Source organism: Mus caroli, unplaced genomic scaffold (genome assembly GCF_978045245.1).
Source record: "Mus caroli unplaced genomic scaffold, Mus_caroli_1 scaffold_6, whole genome shotgun sequence".
Classification (NCBI taxonomy): Eukaryota; Metazoa; Chordata; class Mammalia; order Rodentia; family Muridae; genus Mus; species Mus caroli.
In genome coordinates, this window is record NW_028227261.1 from 146122997 (window position 1) to 146145480 (window position 22484).

The following is a 22484-nucleotide window of genomic DNA, read 5'->3' on the forward strand; positions in this document are numbered from 1 at the left end:
CACCTGGCAGCACCAGCACGAGGGTGAAGGTCATAAGCTGCACCCTAGAGACAAAAGTTCGCTGTCAAGGGCGGTTCCCCCACCTGAGCCTCTGGGGCTGCTCTCATTCTGGTCTCACTGAAGAATCAGGTTCAGGGAGGTTAAATCACTTATCCTGTATCACCACCCTACTTAGGGGCAAACAGAGATTCAAACACCCTTCTGATTTTATTTTTCAAAAGAACTGATTGCCCCCAAAACTAAAGAGGTTACCAAGTTAAACACAAATAGGGAAGTAAATGCCCCCCGCCCCCCCCCCAAAAAAATACAAACAGAGCTGAACCTATGAAGAAACGCCAGCTCGAATGCCCGGGCCTGCGGCCTTAGAAAAGTTCCAGGTTTGTGGTGCCTACTTCGACCACAGAACCCTCGGGGTCTCCCAGACTATATAGCACACAACACTGGCCCCCATGGGGCTCAGAAGCCAGGGCTGCTACTGTCCTCTGAAAACTGTAAGTGGTAAGTAAGAGAGCAGTTCTCTTCTGGGGGCCACCAGAATGTCCTCAGGGAGCCCCAACAAACTGTTGGCCTCCCCACTGCTGGGATGAAAAGTCAGAAACAAGGAAACAAGCATTGTAAAGACCCCTCTACTCCCCCCTTTTTTGTTTTGTTTGTTTGTTTGTATTTTAAGACAAGGTTTTCTGCATAGCCCAGGCTAGTCTCCAACTCTGGGAAATCCGCCCGCCTCTGCCTGGGATTAAAGGTGTATACAACCACCTCTCAGCATGATCCCTTCTTTGCTAACACAATACTTTCCCAAAACTCGGCCACATTCATTTGTGCCTTGGGGGTACAGAGGTTGGCCCACCTTAGGACAGACCCATCAGGTGTTTGTCCCTGAGTCAACAGGAAGGGAAACCTCAGAGCTGGCTCCGAGGCTGGTTCTCCATCAGGACATACAGCTCTGATGGCAGCTGTCTTCCCATTTCCTATCAGCCTCTGGGCATGCTGCAGGAAAGAGTGAGGGGAGACTTCCTGGATACCTTTCCAGAAGGCTGACCATTCTGTCTCATGGGAAGTCTGCTCTGCCCGCATGCATGGGTGGGCACGGTGAGCCACCTTTGCAGTGCTCCTGAGACACTGGGAGCACCAGGCTGAAGCAACTCTACCTTTGCTCTGGCAGCCAAGGTCAGGCTGAAGCCCCAGCACCACTTGACTGTGGACTGAACTCACCATGAGGGCAAACCTTTTCCTTCACCCAGATCCAACCTTCTCTGCTTCCACCACCAGATCTCTGATCCCAGCTTTCCTCGCAAGCCTGGACAGCTGGTTCCCACTTCCTGTCGCTCACCCAAGTTTTCCAACGATGACATGGCCACCAGGAGTAATTCCTCATTTAAGTCAAATTCCGTAAAACAGGATACAGGATCCTAGCGTCCTCTCCCTGGCCTGAGCCTTCCCTCTCAAAGCTGCTTCTCCCTGAAGAGAGCTCCACTCCAGGTGCACATGTTTGGGGAAATCACCTTAAAGCACACGAGATGTCTGCAGGGGTCACTTCCCTAAGCAAAGTTTTACTGGAATCTCAAGCACTCTTCCTTCACAGGTACTTCCTCTTCCGGGACATCTGTCACATAAGCACGCATGATCTTTCACTCTGTTTTGCATTCACACACAGGTCATAGTTTCCCAAATTGATTAAGTCCATCAGGAAGAACCAGTATGCCATACAATTCTGAAATCAACCACTGTGCCCCATGAAGACCTGTAGGCCCAGGGGGGTGAAGATGCACTCAGAAAAATCTGTTCATACACACCGCTCTTCACAAGTCAAGGCCGTGGAGACCAAAATCCACAAAAAGGGGGAGGGGTGCCTCTGTAAATACAAATTGGCAAAGCTACGAAAGTCTTAACATAAAACCCTGTGATCCTTCAGTGCCGGCACACAAATCTCAAAGCAACTCCTATAAATTACCATTCCCTGTCATTTCCTACAGCTCACAACTTACATTCCCACTCTCTCGACAGTAGGTCAATTAAGGACCACAGAAACACGTATTTCACAGCTACCCACAGAAGGTAAACAAAAGGAGCTATAAGGGATGCTAATGCCCGAGCAATTGCTGGAAACCAAGTCACAGTGTATTCTTCAAACAGAGAACGAGGGGGAGGGGAGAGGAGAGTGACAAAGAATCTTTTTCTAACCAGTGGACCTAGGCTCAGTCAACTAACACTAAGTCACTACAGCTCTAGACCTAGCACAATTCTCAGGACAGTGATTAAAGAACTCCTGAGTGAATGAACCAATTGGTTGGGGGAAACTCTGAGGCAACCTGCAAAGGATAATTCTGTAGACAAGTTACCCATGTTGCATTTCTGCATCCGCTTACCTGATGCACAGGCACTTTCTGTGGGGTGTTCTGGGGTGACGGGTGGAGTTGTGCCCAAGGCTGGGGATGGGCATGTGGGGGTGAAGACTGGTGCAGGCCCGGGTGGGGCGGTAGTGGAGGACAGGTTGGCAACTGCTGGAAAGATGGCTGCTGACCAGGGTGCTGTTGGCCAGGTATCAGTCGTTCCTGGATTGCTTGTGGATCCGCAAGGCCGACACCAGGGCAACCATTTGGTCTCATGTGTCCGGTCAGCTCCCTGGGTGCCGAGGACATGCCCATGAATGAACGAGGCTGCTGCATGTTTCTGGGGCCCATATTCCTCTGTCCGATTCCCATGGCACCAGGGGGCTGGTGAGATGGCTGAGGGTGGGGCATATTTGGATAACTGCCAACTTCCATGGGCATCCCGGCACTTCCGGGCCTGACCTGCGGAGGGGGCGTGCCTGCTGGGTTACTCATTGCTTTCATGGGTGACATGGGAGGTGGAGAGGCGTAAGTTCCCTGAGGCTGTGAAGGGTGCATAGTTTGTGTGTTCATTTGGTTCAGTGAGCCACTGGAGTGGATAGGCTGCTGGTGCACGAGTCCCTGACCACTGTTTGACGGGAATCCCACAGCATTGGGGTATCTTGGTACCGACTGATTCATTGGAGTACTGTTTGTAAGGCCTAAATTTTGATTCATCCCTGTACTGTTAACTAATCCCTGATTTAGGTTACTGTAAGGATATCGAGAATACTGCCCTGAGTTGTTTACAGTAGGGGAGGGGACTGTCTGGTTCCGAGAACTAAAGTTAAGGGTTTGTGGCCTGACAGTCCCTTGTTGAGGAGGGTTGGGGGAGAATCTGGGACTGTGGGCAACGGATTCTCCGTGGAGAGCAGCGGGGTGATGGTGGAACTGCTGCTGCACTGGGTGGCGCAGGGAAGGGGCCATGCTGGGGCTCTGCTGGGGCATGTGCGACAGGTGGCCGGGTCCTGAGGTGGCAATGAAAGGGCTTCCCTGACTGAGGCCCTCTTGGCCTTGGGAAAACTGGCCCATCCTCTGCTGTGGCTGGCCGTGCTGCTGCATGGAGAAATCCCCACGTGCCAGATAGCTGCCCATCTGCTGCATGTGCTGGGGGTGGCCCTGTGCCGGGGGCCCCGAAGGAGCCGGCTGCGGCTGCTGTTGCTGGTAGGGGGCTCGTATCTGGTCTGGTACCTGAACGGCCCGGGGGCCCCACATGGAGCCGCCATCCACAAAAGATTGCCCGTGCCTTTCGTTCTGGATGCTGGGATAGACTCCCATCTGACCGCCACCACCGCCTCCGTGGGGCACCTGGGGGACGGGAGGGGTGTGATACTGTGAGTGCGGAGACGCCAATCCGTTCCCGGGGGCGCTGCCCATCATTCGGTTAGGCTGATCCATCAGATGCATCTTTTGTTCATACTGATTATAGTGATCAAAATGGGTCAACTTGGTTTGATTCTGATTAGGGGAAGGATGGTGGAGGGATGGCTGTAAGGAGGGAAAACCTTGGTCTATGGGCATCTGCTGACCCATGGGGTTCACTGGGTTTTCAGGGTAGCCACATTCCCCGAGGCCTTCGAGGCCTTCGCTGAACAGACTCCCATCCTCGCCAAAAAGACTCATCATCCCTGGGTCCGCCATCGTCTTCTAACACACGGCTCCTCCGAACACAGCCTGGGAGCTTGTCTGTGCTTCACTTCTCTGGGGTGCTTGTCCTCAAAACCTATAATCCTTAGCTAATCTTCTTCATGTCATTCTAGATTTCCTTAATTCTCTTGGACCCTGCAGTGTCAGGCGGGCGGGCGAAGTCTGGATATAGGTCCTGGAAAGGAGTGGGAGGTGGGAAGAGAGAAAAAAGGAAACAAAGAATTAGGAACAAATGATAAAAGCTGCCGGTATTTTACACATTTGAATTTAGTTCCCATCAACAATGCCAACCCAGGCCCCTTGCTGAGCTGTATTTTACAAACCTAGCTCACTTTAAGGGAAACTCATTAGCTTCTACCAGAAGCACTCTGATCGGTTTCGTGGAAAGGCAGCACAGCACTAACCTAACCTTAAATTAATCCATTCACTACACTTCCTCACATTCCGTTCTTGGATGGAACAGAACAAAAGGACACAACGTGAAGCAGCAGCAGCTGCCACAGCAGGCTAGCAGATGTATGAACATAGCCAGCAGCCCATCTGCTGGGCTAAAGCTCTGGTCCCCAACAGCAGCCCTTAACCTCACTCCCCTGAGCCGTAATCAGATGAGCCATGAGCGTGGCACCAAGGACTGGGAAAAGCCCAACTTAGTTAAATTGACTGGAGGATTATACAAATACCAAAATCAGTCATTTTGTACAAATTAGATATTTACAGCCCACATACAACTCTGTAACGGCAACAGAAGCATATAACAAGAAAGCGCCCGTAATGAGGTTGAAAAGCGAGCTCGAAAACAGCACAATAAATTCATAATTTCATTATGCTTAATAGCAGGAATAGACAAGATTCAGAAAGAGACCACAAGTGAGGCTTTCATTCTCAGTGAGGACCGATTTCACTCATGGCTCTGGGCCCATCACGTTCCAGAATTGTGGGGTGGATGGTAGCAGGGTCAAGACACAGGCTCCATTTTACCCCACCACTGGCTGTGGTGAGGGCTAAGTGACTACTCAAGGACTAGCTGTACACGACTGACTATTCCTGTTGGTAGAGACAGAGACCTCTTCAGAAACTAGCCAAAAATTGGATGGTACTTTAACAGAAAAAAAGTTAAAAATATCCACCAGACCTTTTAAAAACTGTATAGGACAAAGCAGGACACAGCAGGAGGGAGTGGGGCTAGCTGGCACATCCCTTCACCTCCTATGCTAACCGAATAGCATCCCAGCTTTCTGCCTTAGCTAAAAACTCTGATAGATCTGGGGTCAGATTAAAATAACCAATTTGATTTGAAGACTGCTTCAACAACCAAAACAGAAAAGTGGTTTTGTTCAATGCTTACTGAATCAACAACCTAATCAAGAATGAATTCGCATAAGAAAAATGCCTGGACCCTGAGACACCTCTGGACTGTCACCAGCTGATCTCCTCTCGCAGCACATTAAGCACTGGGTGGCACTGACCCACTTGCGACACAGAAGCACACGATGGAGAATTTCCAGAGATGCTCTTAACAGACTCAGTCATGAATTCTACTGCGGATTGCCACAAGAATATGCATATAGCCAACTCTGTAAGGAGTCACCCATGAGACAGATAACCCTCTCTTCTACCTGCCCTATCCTAACGTATTCGGAACACGGAGGAGACTTTGTTTATGGAAATGTAAACAACATTCCTGCTCACTGTCAGCACTGCAGACAAGACACCTGAGAGGGTCTGTAGCTTTCAGGTGACAGCTGTCAGCCAACGTCAAAGGTCTCCTCACTCTGCCACTACCTGCCATATATTTTCTGATCTACCTTCTCCAAATACAGAGGTCAGACAGGAAAGAATCAAGTACATAGGAAAGCCGTTTCTCTAAAAATATGCTGGGTTTTTTTCCCCCCAGAACAAATAAAAGTCCAGAGCAAGGAGTAGAAATTCCAGTGCCAAGTGCAACAAATATTGATAAACTGAATTTGTGCCTAACCTAAAAAAGCTTAAAAAGTCAGTCTTCATTTGCTCAAGGCTCACTCTTACCTTCCAAGGAAATAAACGTTACAATGTAATTGATAACAGCTTAAGCCAGCCATGCAGCCGGCCTACCACAACAGCTCAAGGAAGGTAATATCACTTAAACGTTCTGGAAGACCTTCCTTCATTTCCCAACAGCTTCGTCTGCTGGGGCACACCAAGTGTGTGGGGGTTTGGGGCAAGAACGACACTGCCTGGGTAGATCCTGCCCACCTCTGCCCTGGGGGAAAGAGCGCAGAGGGCCCTGGTACCCTCTCCTGTAGGAAGGACCAGGAAGCCCGAAGCCCGGAGCCCTGCAGAGCCTACTTGAAGCAGCAGCAGTGGAGTTGACGCTTGCTTTTTATCAGCTAAGGACCCAGCAGAAGGGGAAAAGAAGTTGTGCGGGCACAAGAAGAGACAAACCAGGCTCGCTGAGAGTAATTATACCAGACGCTTGGCTTTGTTCCCCTCCTTCCGGTTCCCTACTCATTCCCATTAAGAATCCACTCCCGGAGGCATGAAAAATGCCAGCATTGTAAGCATCAAGGGAGCATGTGACCCACTGCAGCTGTGACCACCTCAGGTGTGGCCCAGGCAGGACTTAAAAACCTGTGGATCGAAGTCTACCATCAGTGACTGCTAGCTCTCCGGCCACCAAGGCCACCTTGAATCTTTTCTGACACCTCAGACCAACTGGCAACTGTGCCAGGAATCCATCTGGTAACCATGGTTCATACTTTCTATCTGACCTAACCTAATTAATTGATTTTGGTCAAATTTTTTTATTAAGACCACATGAATGACCACTTTCCCAAATTGCAGCTGCAACATGATTCTCAGTTTTTATAACATGTTTAAAATAAAGCTCCACTTTGAAGGCTGCACCCTTCTCTACACTGAATGTCACCTGTGCCTATATCACTGTCGAGAAGGCCACACCTAAGAGTAACAATCAGAAAAAAAATGCTTCACTTCCTAGTAGTTATGCATTAAATGCACCCTCGAGAGAGAAACATTTTAATAACTGAGGTATAACTCAAAGAGAGTTCACAAGATGCACTCGTGCTGAGGTGACAGGGAGGCACAGGACTGCGACCGAAGGGGACCATCAGAATGGGCAGAAGCTCAATGCCACTTGCAAGCAGTTCAGAGCTGGCAAGCACTTTTGGGCCTCTGGCCCATGCTCCTCTTCACAGATGAAAAAAGCCCTCGTATAGGTTAATGAGACCTAGATTAAGGTTTGAATGTCAAACAGTTCCCTGAATGGACAGGGAACTGTAGGGATGAGCAGGGATGAAGGAGGGCAGAGGCCAAAGGCTCACATCAGCTCCACCTTGGTCAGAGACCAGGCCATGAAGCACAGCTTCTTCACCAAACAGAAGCACATTCCTCTCAAGGAACTCCATCAGAGTACATGGTTAGGAACAAGCAGGTAAGAGGACCAAGTGGGAACTGCTGGTAATTTCCCTGGGAATCAACAGGCAGGTCTAAACAAGTAAACAGCACAAAGAACCAGCAGTGAGCTGAGAAGGTAGCTCCTAGCCCTGGCCCAACCCGGACAAAACCCTGGGTTCCATCCCTAGTGCCACAAGATTTCTAAATCTTTTTTAAATTAAAGAAATCAAAATCAGCACTAAGAGCAACAAATACACACGAAGGCAATAGGAGTTAGAAATCCTTGAGCTGTAAATGATGTCATTTTAAGTTAGTTTGTATTCGACAGTGTCACACCGATGTTCTACTTAATGCAGATTCTAGAAACACAACGGCCTTTGTGGCCCTGAGCTTTAATGCAGTACCACAGTGCAGAGGTTTTACTCACAGGCACAGATCAGAAACCTATCCAGGACGAATTCAAAACACCTTTCGGAAGCAAATATTTCCTCTAGTTCAACCCCGTGGACAGCAGAGCTCTTCCCTGAACGTCCAGCACACTTTGGTAAGTATGAAGTTGTAAGGTGTTTGCCGGAGAGATACTGAGGATTTCTGGGCTCCCTGCTAGCTCCACTGTAGGTGGCTTCCTCAAATTCTCCCCTTTACCTCCAAAGGTCCTGAAAAGAACTGGCAGAGACTCTGCATGGAGGAAAGTATACATCAGTTTCCCAAGGCATGTCCTGCCGCTGGAACACAGTGTATTACCACCCTCCCCACAACCCAGAAAGAGGCCACTCTGTCACCAAGGAGACAGTACTATCAAGACAAGAAAGGAATCCACATGGTGATAAGTGAACACACAGAAGATAAAGGGTTCGCTGCTGAGCCTGAATTCAAACTGAAAGTACTAAACAGAGCCCATGGGCAGCCATCTCCCCACTGGCAACACAGCCTCCAACAGCCAACTTGGAAAGAGGCAAGTCCAGTGGGGCCAAGGCTTGCCTTTGGGCAAGGCATCTCTCCAGATGACAAACATTCAGATAAAGAAATCAGGAAGAGCCTCCAAATCACAACATCAGAACCTCAGTTCATCACCAGGCAGCTTCAAATCTGCCTCCTGGACTAAGCGGGGCCCTTCCGGAACTCTCTGGCCAAGATCACATTTTCCTCCACGTTAATGTCCTAATGTCCCTGGGCACTGTGGGTCACGTTACAGTTGTGCTCCCTAAGCCAGCCATGTGTTGCCTTTTAAAATCATTAAAAATAAAGGAATTTTAAAATGCAGTTCTGACTCTTAAAAACCACATGAATTCAAGTGTTCAAGGGCTACTCATCAGACAGGGCAAAGATGCAACACCTGTGACAGTGCAGAAAACCCACCGACAAAAAACGCTACCCACTGCTTCCTGAAGGTCCCGTTCGGAGAAAGACCATTTTAAATACTGACAATCTTGGTCACGAAAGTTTGTATTGATTCAAAGGCCAATACCATCCCCTGTGCTATACTATGTGGTATGTTTCTATATGTTCATTTTAACTACACTTTCAACCTATCACATCTCTCCTTTCTCAATCTCCTAACACAGATTTCCATTTTGGTCATTTTAGGAATAATTCTGAATTGTACAGAAAATTATTTAGAATTGTGGCGTTCCTTCTGATGGCGTGGATTAGTCCAAATAATGTATTAAAAATAAACCTAGGAGCTAGAAGTGGTGTGGCTCACACCTTTAATCCCAGCATTCATGAGGCAGAGGCAGGTGGAGTTCACTGTGAGTTTAAGGTCAGCCTGGTCTACTTATCCAATCCCAATCCAGTGCTACTGAGTGACAGCCTGTCTTAAAAACACCACCAAAGAAGTAAAAAAAAAAAAGGAATAAATAAACAAACAAGGAATGAATGAATGAAGTGGTAAATGAGGGACTGGTCATGCAACTTCACATGGAGGGCATGCTTGGTAAATGTATGACCTTGGATTTGATCTCCAGAACCATAAAGTGAGTTTTAAACCTTAACAAAGATTGCAGGGACGACATGTATTTTTTTTTTCACCAGATAATAACCACTCTTGATGATGTAAGACATCCGACACCCTGCATATCCAACACTCAACCAAACAGATGTGGCCCTGTCCCCAGGCAGCCAGCTGCTCTGGTAAATCCCCTGGAGGATCCTGAACTTGCTCAGCTTGCTGGGCCGTCTCAGGTCTGTCTAGACCTGGACCACCTCACCATCCTCTTGTCCCCGCAGGAGCACATCCTCCTCCTGCTGCTCCTTCTCCCTCAGCTGGACTCTGCCACAGTCCTGAGAACGGCCAAGCCTCTGTAGACTACTGACTCAATGAGTCATTGCTTGCTTCGTGTGAAAGAAAGCCTTAAAGCCAAGGGTCACAGAGCACCGTGCATTCTGCTGTACGCTGTTTCCCTCACTCTTCCTAGAGATTAGAGGCCTGCCCTTTGAATTGGGGTCTGGGGACAGGACAACCAGACCTCAGCCACTTTGCAAAATACAGTCTCAGAGCATCCCTCAGCCCCACCCCCACCCTCGACCCTGCACGTGGAATCTGCATATGAATGTTGGGACACTCGCTCTCAGTCTAGGAGTTTTTCCTCCGTGGCAGGTTGGAGGACCACTCGAAGTGAGAACAAACAATAACAAGTGACACTTGTTCCAGGAAACCAACCAAGCAATACAATGGTAAAGCTTTTAAAGGAAAAGAAGGTTCTGGTATCTGCAACTGACCAACAACGACGACTTCATCCAAAAAGTTTCACCAGTTCTTAGTGGCAGACTTGAATATTTAATAGGTTCTAAGCAGTGGACATCTAAGGGTGGCTTACAATATGTCCATCTGCTTACTGATCGTTTTGTTAAGGCAAAAGATTTCAGTTAACAATAGTCTGGTGCCATGTTACATAACGTACTGTTTCACGGGTTTCTTGCAGAAACCTTTCAGTTATTTCTACATAACCTTGAGATGGCTGGATATTCTAAACTGCCTTTCAGATGAAATCCTCCCAACCCCCCATTACTGAGAACTAGTAATTGCTGTAAAGGTAACAATCAAATAGCACTGACCTAACAACTTAAGACGCTTAAGGCCCTGGGCATTTTTTCTAAATGATCAAATCTGCTCCATCCCCAAGTTGTGCCACTCTGGTACAAAAACAGAAATTATAACCTTTAGAGAAAGGCCTTCACACTCAGCAGCTCAGCTTTAATGTTCACTCCCTGAAGCCATCTCCTTGAAGCCAGAGCATGAGCTGGCAGGCAGCACCCTGGCCTTAGCCCAGAGGCCGCACATCTCCTACCATACCAATGAAACAAATCCAGCATGGTCGCCTTGCTGCATGCAACTTCGCGTGGCCCCACAGAAGCCTGTCTGTCACACCGTCTACTAACACCACAGCTTTCAACACTGAGCAGCACAAGAGAAACAAGGACACACACACACATCCATATACACTACTATGTGGTATCCTTGTACACACATAAAATGTATCTGTAAACTCTCTAAGCTAACTTTTTAGTGTTATTCTGAGTTACTTTAACTTAGAGTGTAACTATAATACAGAAGATAGAAGAGCTAAGAGGCAGATCCAGAAATAAATACTTTTTAATTAACATATTTAAGTTGAAGAAAAATTGTTAACTCAACCATCCTGCTAAAGACTGAAGAAAGACTAATATGAATTTTCTAAAACTTCCTGATTGCTAATCTTACTTAATGTTATAAAATATCCTGGGATATTATAGACAAAGGAGCCCATGATACCACATTTGTCAGCCTAATAAAAAATGACATTAGAAAATATTTTTTCATCTCTTTTTTATCTGTTTTGAGCTAATGACTTCCTATATACATACCCACCTCAGTGCAAAGCCTGGTAACAAATGGGTGTGAGACAGAAGAACCAGGGGACAGGGAGATGCCCTGAGGCCACCCAGGTACCATGCCAGACTCTTAGGAGCACCAGAGGTAAGGTGCTCCTGTGGCTGACCCAGTCACTTGCAATGGACGTTTCCTGTTATTCCTTTACACTAAAAAGGGCTTCTAAAAAGCTGGAAAGCACCCCCCCCCACCTTTTTTTTTGTTAAATTTCAGAGAGAGTTTTAAAGTGTATTTCATTTGGGCTAGAGAGATTGGTTGGTATGGATTTTGTTGGTTTGTTTGTTTGTCTGTTTGTTTTGTTGGTTTGGGTTCCCCCCAGCCCCCAGAGGAACTGGCTTCCACACAGAATGAACTGTAACCCCAGTTCCAAGAGATCTGACACCCTCTTCTGCCCCGCCCCCTGGACACCAGGCACACATACGATAGACAGAAATTTATGCAAGCAAAACACCCATACACATAAAATAAGTTTTAAAAATATAAATGTAGCTGCCGGGGGGTGATGGCGCACGCCTTTAATCCCAGCACTTGGGAGGCAGAGGCAGGCAGATTTCTGAGTTCAAGGCCAGCCTGGTCTACAAAGTGAGTTCCAGGACATCCAGGGCTATACAGAGAAACCCTGTCTCAAAAGAAAAAATATATATGTGTGTGTGTGTGTGTGTGTGTGTAAATGTACTCAATACTACCTTGTTCAAAAGGCAGCATCAAGGGATCATTAAAGGCAATTCTGACATATTGGTTGGTGTCTTAGTCAATATTCAATTGCTGTGAAGAGGCACCATGGCCAAAAAGCCAGTTGGGGAGGAAACGGTTTATTTGCCTGATACTTCCACATCTTAATCCACCACCTATTCCACCACCGTAGGAAGCTAAGATGAATTCACACAGGGCAGGAACCTGGAGAGCTGCTGCTTATTGGCTTCTCCCATGGCTTGCTCCTCCTGCTTTCGTACAAACCCAGGGCCACCAGCCCAGGGACAGCACCACCTGCAATGGGTTGGGCCCCTGTCTCATGAATCACTAATTAAGAAGATGCCCACAGGCCAATCTTATGGAGGCATTTTCTCAATCAAGGTTTCCTCCTCTCAGATGACTACAGTTTGTGTGGTGTTGAAATAAATCTACCCAGCATAACTAGAATATCCTCTACTCCATTTAAAAGAGAGGGGGGGGGAGCAAACCTTTAGGCAACACTACAGATGAAAATAATTTGTTCTCTTTGCTAGATCAGCATACATATATCGAGGGCAGCCTTGTCCATCAGGAGCAAACCTGAGCACAATGGCAAGCAAGGGCCACAGAATAGAAAAAGGCAGAAGTTCTCAGCGAGCTGGGCAGCTTTCTAGGACTGACTGATGCCTTAGGCACCAGGCTAATGTAAAAGAGAAATACATGGGAATCACTTAAGATCAGCTTTCCAGAGAAGCAAGCGGTCGAACAACAGACTGAATCGTAGATGTTTGCAGAGCATCTGAAAACTGCAGGTAACCTCAGAAGGTTAGATCCATAGCAAGGATGGTAGAGAGCACAGGACACATTCAATACGGGAAGCAATCAATTCTTACTTCAAACAAGCTGTGTTGACAAGTGAGGGGAATTACGGCTGTAATGCATAGAAAATGGCTCCATACCCACTACTTCATAATCGTTTCAAAATTTAATATAGTTGTAACTTTACATCTATTCTTTCTTACTACATACAAGTATGTTCTAGAATAATCAAAACAGACGGTGTGTGAACCCACGTGATGTGTCTTCGGCCAATCGAAGGCTTTGCTCACATTAATTAGCATGTGGTTAAGAGAAGCTTCCTTTACAGCATGAGGGGCGGAGCTTTAGACCCAGCACTGGGAGCCAGAGGCAAGCTGATCTCTGTGAGGTTGAGTCTGACATCAGCCTGGTCTACAGAAAAAAAAAAGAAAAAAGAAAACAAAACAAAAAAAAAACAACAAAAAAAAATGAGCCCAGCAGATCCAGGGCTCTGTCATATAACACGTTTAACTTTATATTTTTCAGTGTCTACGGCTAAGGTTCAATCCTCGAGGCTTCCTTTGCAGAAAAATTAATTTTATACATTTTTAACCCTTAGGCAAATGTGTTCATAAGCTAAATCAGGTTCTTTTTATTATGCTGCATTCTGTAACAAACTCTTCTTATTTTTCTACATTGCCATGATATTTTGAAAGCTGACTGTAATGGCATGATTCTGCTTCATCTGAACTCCCCCGAAAAGTCACTTCGCAAGCCACCTGACTGCGCCCTGTGTGCGGGGGTGATTACTACAACCAAGGTGCTTTTGTAACTTGTAGGTAAAACTTTCTATTTCAGTTTGAAAAGAACTCTTCCTCTCAAATGTCTACAATATGATTGTTTTGATCCCATGTTAATTTTTTAAGAACACCTTAAATAGGCACGTCAGATCCAGCTTACTATAGGAAGTTTTGTGCAGTGAGACAAGCTGCTATCAGCCCTGAGGGTGAGCGCAGTGAGTTAAGGCCACCTGGCAAGTCCTACAGTTGTATTTTGTACTTGGTTTAATCAAAAGATTACATGAAGAACCAGACACCTACTTGACCTTAACATATAGACTCTACTAAGACCTCAGACAGCTACACACCCATTTCTAAGATTTTATCAAACTTAACTATATACAACAGCACTAAATAATGACTTCTATTAAAGTTCTAAGTTATTACTCTCCGTAATCACATTTATAACATATTCCACCCACATTTCAAGTTCTCATCCCAATGTCTACGGCACCTATGAAAACAGAAAATCCTCTTTCTCAGAGGCAATTTTTAAAGGTTTTATGATGAAACAAATCCCAAAGAGTTCAGCCGAGGAGCTGGAGAGACAACGACTGCTCAGTGGTTAAGAGCACCGGTTGAATGAATTTTATAAAACATCCTTCTAGAGGATCCAGGTTCAAATCCCAGCACCTATGACAGTTCACAATTGTCTGTAGCTCCAGTTCCAGAGGGTCTGACACCCTCACACTGACAAACATGCAGACAAAACACCAGTGCATACAAAATAAATAAATAAACAATGTTTTAAAAAGTTCATCTGAGCTGGATACAGTGGCATTTGCCTTTAACCCTCATGTAGGAGGCACAGGGAAGGGGATGTCTGGAGTTTGAGACCAGCCTGATCTATGTAGCAAGTTCCAAAAGAGCCAGGACTATGTAGTGGCACTTGACTTCTCTCAGGCAGACGGAGAGAGAAAAAATATGGAATATATTTAAAGATTTCTCACTATTTACTTGGTTTCATGCCAATCAAAACCAGTGGCAATAGCAAACGCATCTCGGATTTTCTTCTCGTTGGCTGGTTTGGTTCAGAAACAAGTGTTTCTGTGTAGTCCAGGTTGTCCTGGAATTCCACTACCTGGTCCTAAACTCCGCTGGGAGACACCTTCTGCTAAAATTCACAAAACAGCACTTTTTACTACTTAGTACTTGGAATTGTCTGGACCCCCATTACCCAGATGACTTGTACTCAATACATACAAACAGTAATTACTGCAGTGTGACCTAGCAGAATCCTGAGCCATCGACGCAGAATGACTGCAAGTTTTCTGTCTCTCTCTTTCTTTCTTTCTTTCTTTTTTGTTTATTTTGTTTGTTTGTTTGTTTGTTGTTGTTTTGGGGTTTGTTTTGTTTTGTTTTGTTTTGAGACAGGGTTTCTCTGTGTAGCCCTGGCTGTCCTGGAACTCACTCTGTAGACCAGGCTGGCCTCGAACTCAGAAATTCGCCTGCCTCTGCCTCACAAGTGCTGGGATTAAAGGTGTGCACCACCATGCCCAGCTTTTTTTTTTTTTTTAAGTTTTTTGTTTGTTTGTTTGTTTTGTTTGCTTGTTTGTTTAGTTTTCTGTTTCTTTAACTACGATGGAATCCTCTCCACTCTTTCTATTGTTCCTCAGATAAATGCCCCCTTTTAAGGTTACGCTGTGACTATGGGCTATATTGATATTTCTTTCATTACAAAATAATTCAATATTCCCTATCTGTGTCTCTAAATATGTCCAATGTCCCCCATAGGTGGGCACACTACAGAAGGGTTGGGCACCAAGTCCAAATGCCAGACTCCGAGCCTAAGAAGCGACTGCAGAATCAGCCGCCTTACAACATCTCAGTATATTACCAGCACCACATTTTGCAGCACAAGAGAGCACAGAAGAGGCCTAGGCTGTGCTGGCCACTTAAGGCTTTCCTCACACAGAGGCACAAACTGAAGAGGGTATTACTACAACCTCAACGTTTCTGACAATCCTATGCCATTCAGAAGACGGCACACTCTACCACCTTTCCAATATATGCTTGTGTAATGACTTTCTCTGGCCTTCCCAAACCTAGGGAGCAAGAGGAAGCATAGCTGGGGTGTTCTCCACCAATGGGGCCAAAGAAACCAGCAACCCTCTGCCCACATGCTGAGTGGGGGGTGGGGGGAGGGGGGCTGGGGCTAGGCAAGTACCCTTCCACCTGAGCTACATCCTCAGCCATTAAAGAAAGGTAATGTCACACTGGCTCCATCCAGAGCATAGCAGTCATTGGCTGCTGCTAATGCACCAAGTGGAGAAAATACAGAGTTTTTTGATCATGGTATAAAACTCAGACAGAGCTGAGGAGTCAGGGCATGTGTACACAGTGTGCAAAGCTCACAGTTCGGTGCTCAACACCAAATGAACACGAAAGAAATGTATCAGCAGTGAAGCCTACCTGAGCTAGGCTCAAAGAGCTTGTAGGATGATAGCCAAGGCAGGGAGCTGATGAAGCCACCAGAGTAACACTCTGCCCTATGGCAGAGTGCAACAGAGTACACGTGGATGTCCGACTTCAGGCCCAAAGAGCTTGTAGGATGATAGCCAAGGCAGGGAGCTGATGAAGCCACCAGAGTAACACTCTGCCCTATGGCAGAGTGCAACAGAGCACACGTGGATGTCAGACTTCAGGAAGGCGCTGTGGGTTCCAGAGCAGGAGGGCCCTTCAATCCTTCCTTAATTCAAGAAGCCACTGCCAAGGCCTTGAGTACACTCATAGACAGGACTTCAGAAGGGATCATAGTACCAAAATGTGGGGTACATACTAGGGAGAGTAGGACTTAGTGTAAGACAAGAGCCAGGAAGGTCATCTTGACTTAGAAGACCATCCTTTAAAGAGGAGATGAGACAGCCATCAACCAGGAGCCCTGGCCTCTAGACGATGCAGGGCCCAGAATGGCAACTGGGATTCTGGCCTGGCATAGTGAATGGTTAACATCACTCACTAAACAGCGGGGCACACAGGAAAGGCAGGATTGGTGTGGGTAGGAAGAGAGGTGTAAAGGAAATTGACTGGGCTCTCCTGAAGGCATAGTAATGTGGGCTCCAGTGAAGAATGGAGGTTATTCCTAACAGCAAAGGGGAAGAGAAGGCTCATCCAAAACTAGGATTCGTCTACTCAGAAGACAGCCAGGACCCTGGGATGTTTCTTTGCCCTCATGGGTCTCAGAATAAATGGGAATGATAACAGTATTTACTTCAGAAGAATTAGGAGAACCAGATGCATTGGTGTTTGCAAACACAACAATGCCCAGCTTTTGGTAAGTGCACTGTTTGGTAACACATATAAACACATGCCAGCACACAAAGGGAGAGAAGGCAGGAGCCACCAAAGAGAAAGGACAGGAAGGGAGGGTCCAGGAAAGAAAACCGGACAAAAGGCTGGTACACACCGTTGGCATGGTGAACTCACAAAGAAGCAGATGCGCTCTGTTAAAGAGACTGTAGACAGGCATGGTGGCACTGCCTGTAATCAAGACAGGCGTGAGGATCTGGGTTCGAGGCCAGCTTCAACTACATTAGTGAATTTGATACCCGTGTGTGCTGGGAGATTTTGTCTTGAAAAAGCAGGTGGAGGGGAGGGCAAAAGAGAGGGAAGAGGAAGGAAAGGAGACAACACCTGAGAGCCACACAGAAGGCACACCACATGATCTTCTCCCACCTTTTTGTAGAGTGCTAGTACCACAGCCTGCCTCTAGGGCCCTCCTCTCCTCACGGAAGAAATCAGACTGGGTAAGACGCACTCACACAGGATCCAGCACATAACAGCAGCCAGTAAGAACCAGCACTCTTGTACTTTCACCTGAAAAAACTACATTGTTTTTTAAATGTATTTTTATTTTACGTATATGGGTGTCTTCCCGGCCTGCCTGTGTGCATGGCTATGTGTGTATGCATGTGTGGCTACTACTCCCCCAACTGGAGTTGCAAATGCTTGTGAGCTGTCAGGTGGCTGCTGGTAACCAAACCAGGACCCTCTGCAACTGCAGCCAGTGCCTGACCCTGCAGTGGTTTGAATATGCTTGGCCCAGGGATTGGCATCATTAGGAGGTGTGGCCTTGTTAGAGTAGGTGTGGCCTTGCTAGAGGAAGTGTGTCACTGTGGGGGGGGGGGGGGGGGAATGAGGCCCTCCTCCTAACCACCTGGTAGCCAGTCTTCTCCTAGAGACCTTTTGATGAAGATGTAGAACTCTCAGCTCCTCCTACACCATGCCTGCCTGGACACTGCCATGTTCCCACCTTGATGATAATGGACTGAATCTCTGAACCTATATGCCAGCCACTATTAAATGTCCTTATAAAAGTTACCTGGTGTCTGTTCACAGTAGTAAAACCCTAAGACAACCCCTAACCTGAAAATCTTAAACAAGCAGAATGTGTCAATCTGGCCTTGTTCCATTGTTCCAGCCTCTAAGCCTCCAGATCTTAGTGTCCTACCTGCAGAAGGTAGAGAAAGTGCCACTTTGAGATGCTAATAGACTTGTTTTGTTTTGTTTTTGAAGCAGGGTCTCACTCTGTAGCCCTGGCTGTCCTAGAACTTGTTATGTAGCCCAGGCTGGCCTCATACAAAGATCCACCTGACTCTGCCTCTGGAGTGCAGGAATTAAGATTACAGGTGAATGCCACCATGCCCAACTAACCTGCCTGGATTTGTGATGGAAATACTCTCTGACAGCAATGAAATACTTCTAAAATTCACAGTTAAAAATTCTTCAAGAAATAACAATTTTAAGAAACAAAATAACCTGATAGAAAGTGATTATACAGTCAGATCACATGCATATTACATCAGTGTACAGATCACATGCGTATTACATCAGTTCAATGAAGTCAGCAGGATTTTGGGCTTTTTTGTTGTTTTGGTACTGTGATGTGTTTACGGTGTGTGTGATGTGTATATGATGTTTGTAATGTGTGTGTATGGTGTGTATGTATGATATGTGTGATGTGTATGATGTGTGTGTATATGTGTAGGTATGATGTGCATGCATGTGTGTATGATGTATGTGATATGTATATGGTGTATATGATATGTGTGTATGAAGTATATGATGTGTATGCATGTGTGTATGATGTATGTGATATGTATATGGTATGTATGGTATGTGTGCATGATATGTGTATGATGTGTATATTGTGTATCTATGTTATATATGTATGATTTGAATGTGTGTATGTATGTATGACATGTGTATGTATGCATGTATATATATATAATGTGTGTGATATGTGTGTGATGTGTATGATGTGTGTGATGTGTATGATGTGTATGATGTGTGATATGTGTATGATATATATATGATGTGTGTATAATGTATATGCATGTATAATGTATATGTATGGTATGTATAATGTGTATATTGTATGTGTGTATATGATATGTATGTATGTGTGTGCGATGTGTATGTGAATGTCTGTGATGTGTTGTGTATGGGGGTGTATTATGAAAAAGTATGTACATTTAGAAACACTATGTGTGGGGTGGGGGTGGGGGACTATGGCAGTCAGAAGAGAGTGCTGAAGCCCTTGGAACTAGAAACTATTCGCTGCCACGTGGGCTTAGTTCCCCTGCAAAAGCAGTAAGCATTCTTTTTTAATCTGCTAAGCCACCTTCTGAAGCTTCTGTAGTTTAAAATTACTAAATTACTAGTAGTCATTCTAACGTTACTAGCCCTTCCTGCCTAGAAGTACATCAGCACCTACTTTACTAGACATAGTGTGTACTGCAGGGGTCAAGCAAACTCACTTCTCAGATGCACTTCGTTAGGACCCCATGATGAGTCACCTGAGGGACCCTGTGCCCCCAGGCACCTACAGAAAGAGAAGTATGGCCACAGTCACCTGTGGGCTCCCAGCCATGGCCCTCTCTCTCCACAATCACCAGAAACACAAATTGCTGCCACTTGGTTTGGATGAGAAGTCAGGGACCAGAACACACCTACTCCATACCTTGCAATGTTCCAACAAGAGCCACATTCTAAACGCATTTGACCCACTTCCCATTAACTGGCTAAAAATAACCTTACAGACATGCCATGTGAGCTCCATGATTTCCTTTTTGAATAAACAGAGAGGGTAAATGTCACTGAGGATGCCGTGGAGGTGATCTGGACACCTACCCGTAAGAACACTCAGAACGATAAAATAGAACTACGTCTCTATGTGGTTGTCTTGATGGTCTTCCCCAGGGCACTCTGTTTCTCAGAATCCCTGACTGTGCAGCTGCTAGAGACAGTTCTCAGCAAGAAAACAGGGAATTCCAACCCCAAGCCACCTTTTACATCACCATCTACAACCTTACGGTCATAGGAGATTCTAACTGGTTTCTTAGCATCCCTATCTCCCAGGGTCTCCCATTAGGATGTTTTCTCACATCTAGAATCTAGAGCCTGCTTCTGAGGTCCCATTTCAGGGTGTGGGTATAGGAACCCACAGTTCCCTCCCTAGAGAGGGGAGGGTAGCAGTTCTGGGAAGCACAGCCTGCCACGGCGGAGCCTCTGAGGGTGTCTCCTACCAGTTTTTATCCTCAGCACTTACTGGCAGGGGGTGAACATCCTGTTGAGGGAACATGAGATCACAGTCCTTGGTGATGGAGGAATGACGCAGAAGGGGAGCTGTTGCTCTCACAGAAGACCAGGATTCAGTTCCCAGCACCCACAGGGTGGCTCACAACTCTGATGCCCTGTAATGATGGATATGGGTACTGGGCATATGTGTGTGGTGCAAATACATACATGCAGGCAAAACATTCACACACACATACTTAAAAGACAATATAGTCCTTTTCAATAAACAACTGGCCAAAACGTGAGCTTGAAAGGCAGAAAGTCTTCCAGTACCAGATCATCACAGCAGCACACCAGGCAGCACACCATACCCTTTGTTTCTGAATCCATCCCAAGGCGGAGGCTGAGACGGCTGCCATCATTTGACAGAGCTAACAGCCATGGAGCCCTTCCAGCACGGGTCCATGATTTAACACCAGCATTTTCTCATCTTTGGTTTTTACTGACTGTTGCCAAAAGTTAAGTTTACAAATGTTAAAGTTCATTTATGAAATCAGTGCTTCTCAAAGATTAATGTTGTCCAATTGTGACATCTCTTCGACACTTTAGAGAAGCTTAAAATAGTCATCCAGAGAAGTGAAACAGCGCTTATCACAGCTGGTGGGGCCGGGGGGAGGGCAGCACCTAGAACCCAGGGAGACCAATGCAAGGCTCTGGCCCACATGAATCAGCAGTTGCCCTGTGTCCCAGCCAGCCTTCTGTGGCCTCTACCAAAGAGTTGCTTGGAAGTGACTTCATGCAATGTCACAGTGCCACTAACAAAACACCTTGCACACAGCTGGCAGTGTGCAAATATTAGCTGTTCTCTCCCCTGTCCTGGACCAGCCTTACCCCACTTGTTTGACAACGTTCACTCTTAGGTTAGTCCCATAAACATACAGGGTATCCATACAGGATCTGATGGCTTAAGACACGCAAGGGTCTTTACCCAGGCTGAGAACTCTTATGGTGCATGAAGAATCAAACACCAGGCTAGGGAGATAACTCAGTCCACAAAGTGTTTGTCTCACTAGGATGAGGACCTGAATTCAACCCTCAGCACCTACCTGAAAGAAAGAGAGTGGGAGGGAGGGAGAGAGGGAGGGAGGACAGATAGACAGCGGCCAGTGAGATAGATGCTCCCTGGAGAAGTGGGTGGGGAAAGAGAGAGAACACTACATCAAACATGATACCTTGCAATGCCAGAGCCTAGTTACCCAGAAGGGACAAGAAGCTGCGGGGCAAGGCATCCTCCCCCACACAGAGAACCACTATCACCACCCTTGTGCAGGGGATCCAATGCCTCTCAAACCTGTAAACACAGAACATGAGAGATGAAGATCTCAATCCATGACCTTATGAAGAAAAGGTGGGAAAGTGCTGTGTTCAAGGTCACCCATCAGTCATGAAAAGAGCCCAGTCCTGACGCAGGGATCAGAGTTCGCTCCACACAGGGATGGACACAATGAGATAAGTTCCCAGAACTGCTAAAGCATATATCCACACTTTTCACACCTTGGCAATCAGAGCTTCTCAGACTGAACAAGCATATTTACACACAATTGCAAAAAGGCTGACATTTTGAGGCCATCCGATCTTAAAGGAGTGCACAGGAAGGCACTCTTTGCAGCAGGCTTCCAACCAAAGGGGCATTCTGACAACCTTCTGCCCACTGGCAGAGACCAGATGCAGTGCCGGTCTCCAGCATCACTGCTGCCCAGAAGCAGCATCCATTCTAATAACTTCTGCAGTGTTAAGTCTGCCGTGCTCGGAGAACTTTCTCTTTAACCTGCAAAGCACTCGCGTCCTTGAGTAACCCAGGGGTACTCCAGACCTGCCCGCCTCTAGACTTGCAACCTTCTAGTGGCTGTCAGAGCCATTTGGTTCAAAGCAGACTGAGAAGTAGACCGCATGACTGAGGGCAACCTCTCTTCTAAGTACACCACTGTCACTGGAAGGAAAGTGACTGACAAACTATGGGCCTGCAGACTTAAGTATTTGGCAGGCGTTACAGAAACAAACGAAATAATCTGTCACTTCAAGGAAAACAATTGACAGCTCTGTTTGCCAATGATAAAATTTGAGCATTCAAGCAAAAATCAAAATTTTGGAAAACCAGCATCTACTGCCATGAACCTGACAGTTTTCCAATAGCTTTTTAAAGACTTTTCTGGTTTTTAAAATACAGCATAATGAAATGTCTGGGTTTGGATGGTTTATACGATTCACTGAACTAGTATTTTCTAAACAAGCAATGGATGATTTTACAAACCAGAATGGATTTAAACACACACACACACACACACACACACACACACACACACACACTGAAGGAGC

At 46.3% G+C, this 22484-nt stretch overlaps 1 protein-coding gene across 4 annotated transcripts in view; it reads right to left on the bottom strand.

Annotated features, from left to right (window-relative positions):
* Positions 1-22484, bottom strand: part of Chd7 (chromodomain helicase DNA binding protein 7) — a 176542-nt gene that overhangs the window by 113087 nt on the left and 40971 nt on the right. For all 4 annotated transcript variants that reach the window (XM_021160001.3, XM_029475873.2, XM_029475875.2 and 1 more), the window contains exon 2: positions 2367-4191. In XM_021160001.3, coding sequence (XP_021015660.1) covers positions 2367-4010 — 1644 coding nt within the window. In that variant the 5' untranslated portion in view covers positions 4011-4191. The remainder of the gene's footprint in view (positions 1-2366; positions 4192-22484) is intronic.